The sequence below is a fragment of the Marmota marmota genome, unplaced genomic scaffold (assembly GCF_001458135.2).
Source record: "Marmota marmota marmota unplaced genomic scaffold, marMar, whole genome shotgun sequence".
Lineage (NCBI taxonomy): Eukaryota > Metazoa > Chordata > Mammalia > Rodentia > Sciuridae > Marmota > Marmota marmota.
The window spans coordinates 1,760,807-1,775,265 of NW_025999891.1; the positions used below are offsets into that span (position 1 = coordinate 1,760,807).

Genomic DNA, 14,459 nt, shown 5'->3' on the forward strand with positions numbered 1-14,459 from the left:
TTCCTTTTTTTTTTTTTTTTTTTTTGTGATGCTGGGGATTGAACTTAGGCCTCTCACATGCCAGGAGAGCACTTTACCACTGACTATATCCCCAGCCTTCCTCTTTCTTTTCTTTGGGTCATGTTCATGCAGTGAGGAGTTGGAGCGCTCTCTGTTTAAGGGGGAGTGTTAGTCCACAGAATGAGCTAGAATTTATTTGAACTAGTACTAGTCTCTGATATTACTGGATTTGAAATTTTTCTTTTAGTTTTTGATCTAGTAGAAGGAGGGTTAATTTTCTAGGTTTGACTGAAAATGTGTGTTTGTTTTTTTGTATTTTTTAGTTGTAAGTGGACATAATATCTTTTATTTTATTCATTTTTATATGGTGCTGAGGATTGAACCCAGGGCCTCACACATAGAAGGCAAGTTCTCCACCACTGAGCTACAACCCCAGTCCCTGAAAATATGTTTTTAAAGTTTGTATGTTTTAAGAGGATGTTTGTGACTTTTGTGTTTCTGCTTTAATGAGAAAATGAAATGTATGTTGCTAAGTCACACTGTTTTTTGTTTTTTCATTTTTGCCCTTTTTTTTTTTGAGATGGGGATCTCATTGTGTTGCTCAAGTTAGCCTCAAACTCAAGATCCTCCCACCTCAACCTCCTGAGTAGCTGGGATTATAGGCATGCACTACTTCTTTTTCCCAACTTAGACTTTGGAGAATAAGAAAAAACTAGAATCCAGCCTCATGTTTTCATTTATGTTCAGATGATGATAACTTTCTAACTTGTTGCTGTGCATATGATAGATGTGACTCTTGACATTTATTTGCAGATCTTATTATCATAGGGCTGGAGTGTCAGCTAACATCCAGAAGAGGATAGTTATCATATTAATTTTGCTTCCATTTGCATTTCCTTCCTCAAAGAGAATTATTTTTAATGATGTATACCTTAGTTGAACATGGTGGCAATGGCATATGATCATGGTTCCTGCCTGTAATCCCAGCTATTCAAGAGGTTGAGGCAAGAGGATCACTTGAGTTCCTGAATTCAAGAGCATCTTGGGCAACATAGTAAGACCTCCTTCTCAAAAACAAAACAAAACAAAAAAACCATAACGAAACAAAATAAAAAACCTCAAACAAAGAGAGTGATGTCTGCCTTCACTAAGTAGGGTCTTTTAACACTAAAAAATGGTTGATCTAATCTCCCTACTATCAAATACAATCTTGTAAAATAAAGATTTACATAGAAAACTAGTTTAAATTTTCTTTTTGGTTTGGATATTTGTTTTTGAGCCACATATGTTTATTGCTAAAGAGAGCCTCTTTCAAGTTAAAACAAATACCCTAACTAGTAGCTTTAAAACACCTTTTTTTTATGTAGTTGGGGGAAAAAAAATGGTTGTTTGTTTAGCATCATAGAACTCTAGAATTGGAAAGGGCCTTAAATATCCTCATTGAAAATTGATATTAAGACTGGTTGAATGGATCATGCAAACTAATTGGTTATGGAAATGTGACAAACCTAAATCTACCTTGGCACTTTTCTACCAAACCCAGGTAACAGTACTGCTGCCCTCCTCCATGCAAGTTTTATGTGGCTTCATTGACAGCAAGCATGTCCTCAATTGTATTATCTATATAGGGAAGTATAGTTCTCCTTTCCCATCTGGTTTTTTTTTTTTTTTTTTTTGAGTACCATGGATTGAACCTAGGAGCACTTAACAACGGATCTACATTCTCAGCCCTTTTTATTTTAAGACAGAGTCTGGCTAAGTTAGAGGTTCTCGCTAAATTCTGAGGCTGGCCTTAAACTTGCCATCCTCTTGACTCAGCCTCCTGAGCTGCTGGGATTACAGTTGTGTGCCACTGTGCCTGGCCCCATTTCTGGTTTTCATAGAAACTAATGTCTACTCCTTATTGTGTGAGACTGGAAGATTAGGAAAGTTTGGCTTTCTGACCTTAGCATTCCCATAAGAAAATTATGCATTGACATAGATCAGTCTTTCCGTATGAAACATAATTTGACCTATTATAAATCCAGGTCTGTAAACCAGCTAGGTACATTTTGGTAGCATTTTACATTTTATTTATTTATTTATTTATTTATTTATTTATAATGCTGGGATTGAACCCAGGACCTTGCACATGTTAGGTTAGTGCTCTACCACTGAGTTAGTGTATACACCACTGAGCTGTATCCCAGTGATAGATCTATTTAATTTTAGATTTGGTCAAGACTTTAAGATATATTAGACCCACATTTTCAGACTGCTTTTCAGTACCCTAAGAGTCTCCAGGAAAGGGTAAAGCTAAGGTTGCAAGATCTTGGGTTTCTTTCTCTTGCTTTAACCGAAGCATTTGTTTTTTTATTTTTATTTTTGTTGAATTATTTATTTTTCCAGTACTGGGGATTAAACTCGGGGCCTTGTACATGCTTGGCAAGTGCTCAACTACTGATCTACATCTCAAGCCCCCCCTCCCCTTTTTTTTTTTTTTGGTGTGTGTGTGTGGTGCTGGGGATTGAATCCAAGGCCTTGTGCATTCCAGGCAAGCACTCAACCAACTGAGCTATATCCCCAAGCCCCTTTTATTTTTTATTTTGACACAGGGTCTCATATTAAGTTGCAGAGCCTGGCCTTAAATTTTTCTCCTACCTCACTCTTCTGAATCACAGGCATGTGCCACAGGGTACGTACCCCAGCTAAAGCAGCTGCTTTTTTTTTTTTTTTTTGTCGTATTGGGGCTCTACCACTGAGATATCTTCCTACACCTTTGTATTTTTTATTTTGAGACAGGTTCTCACTAAGTCATCAAGGCTGACCTTGAATTTCTAATCCTTCCCGCTCAGCCTCCTGAGTAGCTGGGATTACAGGTGTGCGTCACTGTGCTCCAGCTAAAGCAGCTGTTTTTCACTGTTATATATTATATCATATCTCTGTAAGATTTTCTTTGAAGAAAGAGTTTCTGTGCCTTTTTATGGTTTTTTGTTCTGTTTCTGTGTTTTAAAAAATAAATTTTTAAAAGTGTTCAAGAATCACCTCTTCTCATTTTACAAATGTATGTTTCCTGCATATGGGTATATTTGTCATGACTGAAGTGTCTTACTAGAATATAAATTATTAGATATTTTCTCTTTTTCTACCCAGATTTCTCTATTAGGAATGAAGGCATTAGAGAGAAGGGATTAACTGCAGCAAATGACCAACGGGTGTTCCTCTGCCCACCCATAGATCTGTGGGTTGATCAATCAGTCATATTCTAGGAACATAACAGTGAATTAAACAGACATTAAATAAAATGCAGACATGAATGTGTTGGAGGAAAAATGATTAAATAACTCTAGAATAATGCAGAGGCCTTTTTCATTTTTGATGGGGGCTACCAGGGATTGAACTCAGGGGCTCTTGACCACTGAGCCACATCCCCAGCCCTATTTTGTATCTTATTTAGAGTCTCACTGACTTACTTTTTTTTTTTTTTTTTTAAAGAGAGAGAGAGAGAGAGAGAGAATTTTAATATTTATTTTTTAGTTTTCAGCGGACACAACATCTTTGTTTGTATGTGGTGCTGAGGATCGAACCCGGGCCGCACGCACGCCATGCGAGCGCGCTACCGCTTGAGCCACATCCCCAGCCCCTCACTGATTTACTTAACACCTCACTTTCGCTGAGGCTGGCTTTGAACTCACAATCCGTCTGCCTCAGCCTCCTGAGCCACTGGGATTACAGGCATGCGCCACTGTACCACCTTGTTGTCATGATGAATCTTGTAAATGTGGATGTTTATTTTATGCCTCTGTGGACTATGCAAAACAATCATACTTTGTTTAAAAGTGCTACTTGTGTAATTTCTATTGCATATTCAGCCTGGCATTTTGCTTTCAATAAGTAAGACTTGAGAATACTTGGGTACTCCCAGACTTGGACTTTTTCTTCATAGTACAGATGTGAAAGGTGTAAGGTGCTTTGGATTCTTTTTGATGCATCAGTGACTATAACTTGCACATTTCTGCATGTGGAACTCTATGAAAATGAGAGTTGTTGGGTCTTTTGACCTTAACAACTTGGAGGAAAGGCCAATCTGTCATATCTGTTTGATAGAGAGAAAAAAATGAGATTAGAAGGTATGAGAATATGAGAGGCAAGCCCTTTATGTATCCAGTTTCTTTTTCTGGAACCATAGTAGTAGACCCCTGTCCTGTTCATTGAGATAGGCATCTAGTTTCTCTTGCCCTTCTTTCATCCTCTTGGATGTCTGCTTCATTTCATATCATTGAATTTCAGTGGGAAGGGATGTTGGAAGTAACAGATCCAGTTATCAGTCATTAAAGGCAGACTCTTTGGTATCATCTCAATGATTTTTAAGCATCTCTTTAAATATCTCTACTTTTTGGGAACTCAGTATGAGCCACAACAATGTAGGCTATTGGTCCTGAACTTTTTTCATTCATACCACCCTTAGTGTTTCAGTAATATTTCATGGCTCCCTTAGGCTAAAACAAATATCTAATAGTTCCACTTATTAAGTAGGTAGGTCCAAATATCTTAAGTATTTATATCCCAATAATAGCTTTTTTTTTTTTTTTTCTTTCTTCTCCCTTTATGGTGCTGAGAATTGAATCCAGGTTCTCAATGCTAGGCAAGCACTTTATCACTAAGCTACATCCTCAGCACCTGACTCCCCTTTTAAATTTTTTTTTTTTTTAATTTTTAGTTTTAGCTGGACGCAATACCTTGATTTTATTTACTTATTTATTTATTTTTTTAATGTGGTGCTGAGGATCAAACCCAGGGCCTCGCACGTTCTAGGAGAACGCTGTACCACTGAGCCACAACCCCAGCCCCTTTTAAATTTTTACATTTAGGCACGGTCTTGTTGAGTGCCTAGCCTGGCCTTGAAAGTGGGGTCTTCTTGCCTCAGCCTCTTAATTATTTGGGATTTTAGGCATATACCACCATGCCTGGGTTTGTTTGTTTATTTGTTTTTGTGGTGATAGGGATTGAACCCTGGGCCTTGTGCATGCGAGGCAAGCACTCTACCAACTAATCTATATCCCCAATGCCATGCTTCGGTATTTTTAATAATAATTATGAAGCTGAGGCAGGAGATCACAAATTTGAGGTCAGCTTCAGCAATTTAGTGAGACCCTCAGCAAGACCTTGTTGCAAAATTAAAGGACTGGGGGTGTATGTAGCTCAGTGGTAGAATGCTACTGGGTTCAATCCCTAGTACCAAAAAACAATTTTTTTTTTTAAATAAACATAAACCAGGTGCAATGGTGGTATATACCTGTAATCCAGCTATCAAATATCAAAATTAAAGCTGGGCACATGACACACACATGTAATCCCAGTGGCTGGGGAGGCTGAGGCAGGAGGATCTTGAGTTCAAAGCCAACTTCAACAAAAGCGAGGTGCTAAGCAGCTAAGTGAGACCCTATCTCTAAATAAAATACAAATAGGTCTGGGGATGTGGTTTAGTGGTCAAGTGCCCCTGAGTTCAATCCCTGGTAACAAGAAAAAAAAAGAGAGAAGAAGATAAAATATCAATATTATAAAGATAGTGTAGGCAAGGATGTAGCTTAGTGGTAGAGCACATAAATGGTAAACCCTGGGTTCAATTCCCAATACCATGGGGAAAAAAATAATAAATGTTTTAGTTTAGTATTAAAGGACTGTAATTACTTAACTAATGAGGTGTGATATCTCTGGTCACTGTAGTTCCTCCAACCTTGGGATCATATTAAACATTGCCACCCTTGTTTCCTATTCCACATTTATTTTCAAGAGTTACTTATTTGCTTGTTTATCATAGCAACTTTCAAAACCCAGCTTTGTAAAGACACAGTGTCTTTGAAAGAAATATAGCATGGGACTGGGGTTATAGCTCAGTAGAATGCTTTACTAGAACATGGGAGGCACTGGGTTCAATCCTCAGTACCACATAAAAATAAATAAATAAAATAGAGTTATTATATCCATCTACAACTAAAATTTTTTTCCTAATTAAAAAAAAAAAGCATGATATAATGTTGAAATTGTATACTGCCTCGAAGAGTCATATGATCAAGGCAAGCCTTAGCAACTCAGCAAGATCTTTCTCAAAAAAGGCTGGGGTGTAGCTCAGTGGTAAAGCACCCTGAGTTAAATCCCCAGTCCAAAAAAAGGGATTGTGTACTGTCTTGAGCCTAGTAGTTCATATGACATCACAAATCAAGTATTATTCTGTTTCCCTCAAAAAGACTTCATTGCATACCTGTGAGTTCACTGTGATGCCTTTAACACTATTTAGTTTGGGAACTTCAGGTCTAATTCATTGTATTAATTTTTAGAAAATACTTTATATTGAACTAAAATGTATATACTACTAGTGGTCAATTCACCTCTCACCAAGAGTTTTAGGCAGTTAAATCTAATTACTTACCAATACAAACCACACCCATTTCAGTCCACCTCTAAGTGAATCATTAAAGCTGAATTGTCTCTTGTTTTTCACTGATTTGAAAGACTCTAGATGGGTATTATGTATTGCCTACTCTCCCCAGCCCTTTTTAAATTTTATTTTGGAGAGGGTCTCTAAATTGCCCAGGATGGCCTTGAACTTGTCCTGTCTCAGCCTCCTCAGTAGCTGGGATTTCAAGTGTGTGCCCTTGTATCTGGCTTACCTATTCTTTAGGTCAAGAGTCTGTAGACTTTCTATAAATGCCTAGAACCATATAGTTTCTGTCACAATCCTCAGTCTGCCATGGTAGTAGAAGGCAGTCAGACAAAACGACAGATGAGCTTGTGATATTCCAAAAATATCAAAAAGATACTTGATATCTTTGCAAAAAAGAACAAACTGAATTGGCTCATGGGCCACAGTTGCTGACCCTTGCCTTAGATTGCTGTAGTTTCCTTAACTGTTTTTCCCGTAGCCAAATCTTGGAATATTTATTGAATGTCTTTTTTTTCTTTTTTGCATTTGAAAATGTTTGAAGACAAGGCTCCCTGTACTGCTTCTCTGTACTTGCTTTTCCATGGTTTTCTTTACATGCATTTTTTCCCCCTTTTTCTTTCTTTTCTGTTTGGTAGTGCTGGGGTTCAAACACAGGGGCTCTGATTTGTTAGGCAAGTGCTCTACTATGAAGTCACACCCCCAGCCCTGTTTGCTTCCTTCTCTGAGCTCAGTAGAGTTATTCAGCAAGTCTGGATCAAAGGAATGCTGACAGTTGTTGGTTATCTTTCCTGTTAGATAGTAGGAACAGAAAAGCAGCTGCAAAGGAGGTCACACAGTTTGCTGATGTCTCCTATATAAGTGGGTTCCAGAAATTTGTGCTGTTTTTTTCATTATCACTGGTATTCATAAGTGGAGATCAGCTGGATAGTCTTTTTGCTCTTGAACCAGTTTTAGATTTGATTATATCTGCACCAGAATCCTGAATAACTTTGGACACTACATAGAGCTAGGGAATAAACCAGTGTTCAGTAAGTTTTCAAGGAGTGAAGAAATTAGAGTAACCAATTATTCCCCTTTATGACTCCACTAATACATGCACACTTGCTCCTGAGGATGTGTTATAGGATCAGGAGGCTGAGTACCAGCCTGGACAGTGAAACACCAATTTCTCAGTGATAAGAAGAATGATCAGCCTTTTTTCTTTACAAGGCACTACTGAGGTCTGCCTCATAAAAAGGAAGATTAAATGTGTTGTTGATACATGAAGCCCTTTTGTGTTTCTTGTCCATTGGTAATATATATTAGGATTTTTCTTTCCTTTTTATAACTTCAATTTTGAAATTACTAGTGTTAGAACTACTGTTATTATAGCATTCATTCCTTTGTATTGTAAGACTGTAACATTTCTGAGGCATATATTCAGTTTGCTTTCATTGTGTTTGAAGCAGTATGCCAAGTTTCAGACCTCACCTTTTCTGGTAAAGTCTTTGGGATTAGGCTTTAGTGAGTTGATATATAACAGAAAGAGGAGCACAATTCTGGCTTTGTTTCTGAATTAAAGAGCTTCACTTAGTGGAGCAACTTTGTGGTGGTGTGGTGGGGGGAACTGGGGATTGAAACCAGGGGCTCTCTACCATTGAGCCACATCCCTAGCCCTATTTTGTATTTTATTTAGAGAGAGTCTCACTGAGTTGTTTAGGGCCTCGCTAAGTTGCTGAGGATGTCTTTGAACTTGCGATTCTCCTGCCTCAGCCTCCCGAGTTGCTTGGATTACAGGTGTGTGCCACTGCACCTGGCCCCCTTTTTTTTAACCTTTAAATTTTATTATTTATTTATTTATTTGTTTGTTTGTTTAATTTGGTGCTGGGGATTGAACACAGAGGTGCGCTCAACTATTGAGCCACATCCCCAGCCCTTTTTAATATTTTACTTAGAAAAAGGGTCTCTCTGAGTTGCTAAGTGCCTCCCTAAATTGCTGAGGCTGGCTTTGGACTCTGAAGTACTCCTGCCTCAGCCTCCTAAACCTATGGAATTACAGGAATGTGCCACCACACCCTGCTTTTTTGTTTTGTTTTGTTTTGTTTTGAGACTGGGTCTCATTAATTTTCTGAGATTGGCCTTTGAACTTGCAATCCTCTTGCTTTAGCCTCCAAAGTCACTGTGATTATAGGTGTTGTTCCACTCTGGGTGGAAAAACATTCTTAGAACAACCTATTCATATTCTCCCAGGGTTGACAGCTACTGTTTCTTAACAAGGTCTTCCTTTGAAGTATTGGTATCCAGTACCACTTGGGCAGGTTAATTAGCCTCGTTGACCAGCTACCACTTTACTTTTTTTTTTTTTTTTTTTAATATTTATTTTTTAGTTCTAGATGGACACAATATCTTTATTTATTTTTAATGTGGTGCTGAGAATCGAACCCAGTGCCTCACGCATGCTAGGTGAGTGTGCTACCACTTGAGCCCCATCCCCAGACCCACTTTAATTTTTTATCCATTTAAAATCAGAATAATTTCCATCATGGCATAGCTTTTCTTTCACTTCTAATGTTTGTATCTTTTTGCCAAGAACTTCATCAACTATTAAAAAAAAAAAATGTGTAGACCAGCCTAGCCTGCACTTCAATGCATCCTTTCTTTCTTAGAGTTCTATGAACTGTCACTTGAATGTTTAAGGATAAAGACAATGTAACATTGAGAGAAGAGAGGAGTTTTGCATCTGAATTTTGTTATGGAGTAGAATGGTTGACTTAAAGCTATATCCTAAAGAACTGTCTTCTCAATACCTAGAAAAGCTGTATAAAATATTGATAAACATCCCTAGTCCTTTTTAAATTTTTGTTTTGAGACAGAATCTCACTAAGTTGCCCATGCTGGCCTTGAACTCGTGACTCAGCCCTGTGTTGCTGAGATCATAAATGTGTGCCACTGCAGCCGACTGTAAGTCCCCTTCTTAAGATCAGCGACTTATGTTAGTCTTAGTACAGCTACCAGAATAGCACTTTATATTTGAGTGTTATAAATACTAAAAATTGGGGAAAGAAGTACTCATTTGATGTAATGGACCTTACCACCAAGTAACTGGAAATATCCAGGCTTTAACTTGAGTAATGTGTATAATGTATAATATGTGCATGTGTGTGAAGGGTAGAAAGTCAAGGGTAGCTGACAGGTCATAAACAAGACAAAGTCACTAAAATAGTTTGATATTAGGAGACAGTGCAAAGCCTCGCATCTTATAACATTGAAAGGAATGAACCTAGGGCCTTCTGCATGCAAAGCCATTGCTGTATCACTGAACCATATCTCTAGCCCTGCCAGATTTTTAAAAAGAAGGGAACAAGTGAGATAAACTGAGAATTAGAATTAAGGTTAAAGGAACACATATTTTAGATTAGTTTCACTAACAAAACTTCACTTTGTCATGGTCTCCAAAGACAGTGTGAAAATCTTTGATTGTCATAGTTAATTACCTTACTTGGGTGTCAGGAGGTTAAGCTGGAAAATTGTTAGGATGACAGAATCCTGGTACTAGCAGCCTATAGGGCTTGGTGATTATGTTAGCCAAGCTTGTGGCACTCGCCTATAATCCCAGTGGCTCGGGAGGTTGAAGCAGGAGGATTGAAAGTTTAAAGCCAGCCTCAGCAACTTAGCAGAACATAAAAAGGGCTGGAATGTAGCTCAGTGGTACAGTGCTTTTCTAGCATGTGCAAAGCCCTGGGTTTAATCCCTAATACTATCAAATACTCTCCCCTGGCCCCCCCCCCCCATAAAAACCCTCCACTGTCTATATAATTAAATCAGTAATAGTTCTTAATTTCATAAAACCAAATGAACAGTAATAATTAGAAACCACTTGTGTGCTGAGAACTTAAGTGTTAATAATTAAGGGATGGTCATGGTCTGTAATTCAAGAGTTTTATCTCACCATTATTCAATATTTTATTATAGGGTGAATCTATTCATCAGACTTACTTAAGTTTCATGGTAGGCTAAAGGTATATGTCATATTATTAAAATTTTATCTTTAATGTTTAAGAGACTTTTTAAATTGGGGCTGGGGGTTTAGCTCAGTGTTTTATCACTTGCCTAGCATGTAAGAGGCTTTGTTTGATCCCCAGCACTATTAAAAAAAAAAAAGAAGAAGAAGAAAAAAGAGACTTTGTTTTTGTTTTTTGGTCCCCTCACTGGGTAATGAACAGTGCCAAGTGGCATTGAGGGGTCAAAAAAAAAAATCTGTTAGTAGATGAGGAAGAAGGTGGGGATGAGCAGGGAGCTGACAGGACTTGGAATTTGTGCCTGTGCCTGCCCTAGTGGCTTGCCTTGGTGGGAAGGTCATGGAATACTTCATTTTCTGGGGTCAAATGAAGTGAACTTGCCATGATTGCCTTATGCTATGCAAGCAATACTAGGCCAGGATGTGTGTGAGTGAGGATGCTAGGAGATTGTGCTACTATGTGCCATGGAGAATCAGGGATTCTTTCCTAGGCCAGGGCCTGGGGCAGGGAGGAAGCTGAGAGTAGTGGGTATAAAGAAAAAGAATATTCCCTTAAACTGACATTGCTTATTCAGAGACACTGAGATTTCCCAAAAGTATAATTTTCTAGGATCTTTTCTACTTTGCTATGTTCTCTTTCTAAACTGCTAAAATCACTTCTTCCTTCTGTCTGCATTAACCACAAATAATCATTCTGGTGGCTGGGGTTGGGGAGGTAGTGAACAGCCTTTTCTGTAACATCAGCCCTAGAGCAATCACGTGGGCAGGGTTTGCCTAACCAGAGAGAATGGAGTTTTTCAGCTTGCATTCTTAACTGGAAATAAAGTGCTCTCCTTATTCTCCCCTGCAGGTCGGTGAGCTGGTAAAGGTTACGAAGATTAATGTGAGTGGTCAGTGGGAAGGGGAATGTAATGGCAAACGAGGTCACTTCCCATTCACACATGTCCGTCTGCTGGATCAACAGAATCCCGATGAGGACTTCAGCTGAGTATAGCTCAACAGTTTTGCTGACAGATGGGAACAATCTTTTTTTTTTTTTTTTTCAATTACCATCTATATAATTTTCTTACAGGTGTCAAAAGCAGTCTAGTTTATATAAGCATTCTGTTACCTGTGATCTTTTTTTAGACTGAACTACTCCATTCCTAGTCTTATTTACCATATTCAGGGTACGAAACTGGAGGGCTTGTGTGGTTATTTCTGAATTGGCAGTTTAGGTGGTAGTGGCTGTGCCTGTATCAGAAGGGATAGGTGTTTTACCTCCTTTCTCTCAAGCAGTGCAGAACAACCTGTGGGATGCTGATGGACAAGGGAGGAGTGTTACACACTGGTTACCCTGACTTATCCAGTGGTTTTGTTTTCATCTGAAATCATACTATCAAATGGCAGTAGACTGTTCCCTTACACCCCCTTGAAGTAATCATGCACCATGTGAATAGTGCCCAGTGGGATTGCTTTTTCATTTATGGAACATGACCATTGTATGACTCATTCTGACATTTAAAATCCTGAGAATTCTGAGAACACTACTAGAGGCATTTGTCTTCCTTCCCAGTCAATGCTTCATACTTTTTCTTGGGATTCTTTCAACCCTTGTTATTCTTTTCCCCAAGACCCATAAGTAGGCTGATTCTTAAGATAATGTATATTTTCATTCCAGATGAGGAGCAGGATGTGCAGAGCACTTTATTCAGTGCATAGCTTTAAGCCAGTATTGGATTCACTAAGTGGACAGCCAAACTCCCAGCTTCCTTCCCCTAAGGGGTCATACTAGATTCACACTGCTGCAGCAGCTAAAGAGATTCCTGCCTGATGGGTATCAACAGGGCCATTTCTCCTGAGTGCCAGTATCCTAGAATTCTCAGATTCTACTCGGAGTAGAAGGACCAATCACTTATAATATTCCATGAAAGGTTTCAGGGCCAAATTCTGCCCTCAGCGTTCTGTGCAACTTGTATAAAAGACAAGTTAGAATCATGAGTTTGGGGGTAGAGTTAGTGCTTTGAAAGATGTTTGAACCAATCATGAATTACTTATGTATTATTAATTTTACATGGCCAGAACAGTGCTTGAAGTACTGTCTTCATTTTTTTTTTTATGGCTTTTTTTTTTTTTTTTTAATGTTCAGGTTTAGTTTATAAACCCTTTTAAAAATAGAATGGTTTATATGGGGTCAGGTGCTCCAAAGAATAGACCTATGAGACCAAAAATAATCTAAGCTATTTTAGACTACAACATGAAACTTTTAAAGTTAGTTCCCAGTTGATAAAGGCACTTGGTGGTCTCTGGTGTGGTGTGACATAGAAACACCTGATACTTTGCTTTGGACCTCATTTTAGAAACATAATGTGTACCTTTCTAATTGCTCTACATAGGTTAATATGATAAATCTTCATTCTTTGAATATATACCAAATCATGGTTATTTCAGTGCACATTGCCTGGCACACAGTGTGTCAATGTTTGTGTGAGTGAATGAGGGTAATGCAGGAGCTTGTTACATGGCCCAGGGAAGCCAGCTGGCACGGGAGTTACATACATTACCACAGGCAAACTTATGAGTTGACGCTAATTTAATGTATTTTTACCTCACACTAAGGTAATGCTTGATGAAGATATTAATAATCAACTTTTAAAATATTAGCACAGTGCTGTGCACATAGTGGGTGCTCAATAATGTCGAATGAACAAATTTGCATACTCAATATAATTCCATCTGACTACTTTTGTTAAATTTTCAGTTATCATTCATACTGTAAAATCCAAAAGCACATTAAATCTTGTTTTCCTGGAAGTATGGCATCTAAAATATTTGTAGAAGAACCTTGTTACAACTGATTTGAATGTTTATATTTTCCTTTGCCTTTGATATTGGCTTGTAATGTCTCTTTTCATCATGTAATATTAGTGGAATATGCAACTCTACCCAAATCATAAGAATTTCTCAATGATAAGTTGTCTGGAGCCATTACATAAAGTGTTGGGTTGGATTTGGCTGGGTGTGGCAGTTATTGGATATCAAGAACTCAAAGGACTTCTTATAGATAAATTCCAAAAAACATGCTAGAATCCCCATTCAAGTGCATATTCATTGTCACATAATAAACTGAAATTGGCTGCTATATTTTATATAATTGTTTCTGCAAAAGCCCATTTTTTGGATACTAATGTTTGACATGGTTAATTCTTATTAATTTGTTGGACTTCTTTATTGTTAATAATGAAAATAGATAATTTTTAATTTTCCACAAGTAACATATCACTATTAATGGTTTGAAATGGGTGATAAGCAAACCAATTTGAAATAAAATATGAACATTTGCCATTGTATTATAACACTATACACTTTCTTGACAGTTAAATTTTAAAAAATGTTTTTTTGTAGCATGTATTGTATATGTTTATAGTATATGTAGTAAATAAAAATATGGCCAAATGTTTGGCTTGGTGATCTTTTGGAGAAAGTATCTTTGAATATTTGTCACAAACGAGTTAAATCTTTATGCTTAGGGAATAAGAGGTATATGTCCTTAACAGCCCGTGAGCAGTCACATCAAATAATCATACACACTGTGGGTGCTTATTAAAGATAGGATTGAACTAGATGCTGTGGTCCAAGCCTATGATCCCAGCATCTCAGGAGACTGAGGCAGGAGGATTGAGATTTCAAAGTCAGCGTCAGCAACTAAGGGAGACCCTAAGCACTGTGAGACCCTGTCTCAAAATGTAAAGAGGACTGGGGATGTTGCTCAGTAGTAAGTTTTCCCCGGGGTCAATCCCTAGTACCCCTCGCCCCCAAAATTGGATTAATCATTGATGATGGGTTTAAAGGGTTTCCAGAAATTATGAAATACTGATTCAAAGGGAGCATAAAAGGGATCATATATATGAAGATCTAGAAACTGGACTGTTGTACAAAGAACATCATATTTGTCCAGGTATGGATATGTGTGGACTTAAGAAAATAAGGATGTTTGGGGGCTTTTTAGAGCAAAAGAGAAATTTGGTGTTAAACATCATGTCTTTAAAATATTAGTGT

The 14,459-nt window shown here is 37.9% G+C and overlaps 1 protein-coding gene across 2 annotated transcripts in view; it reads left to right on the forward strand.

Annotated features, from left to right (window-relative positions):
• The window catches only part of Crk (CRK proto-oncogene, adaptor protein), a 27,388-nt gene extending 13,517 nt beyond the window's left edge, over window positions 1-13,871 (forward strand). For both annotated transcript variants that reach the window (XM_015501028.2, XM_015501029.2), the window contains exon 3: window positions 11,272-13,871. In XM_015501028.2, the coding sequence (XP_015356514.1) occupies window positions 11,272-11,409 (138 nt within the window). In that variant the 3' untranslated portion in view covers window positions 11,410-13,871. The remainder of the gene's footprint in view (window positions 1-11,271) is intronic.
• The last annotated feature ends 588 nt before the right edge of the window (window positions 13,872-14,459 follow it).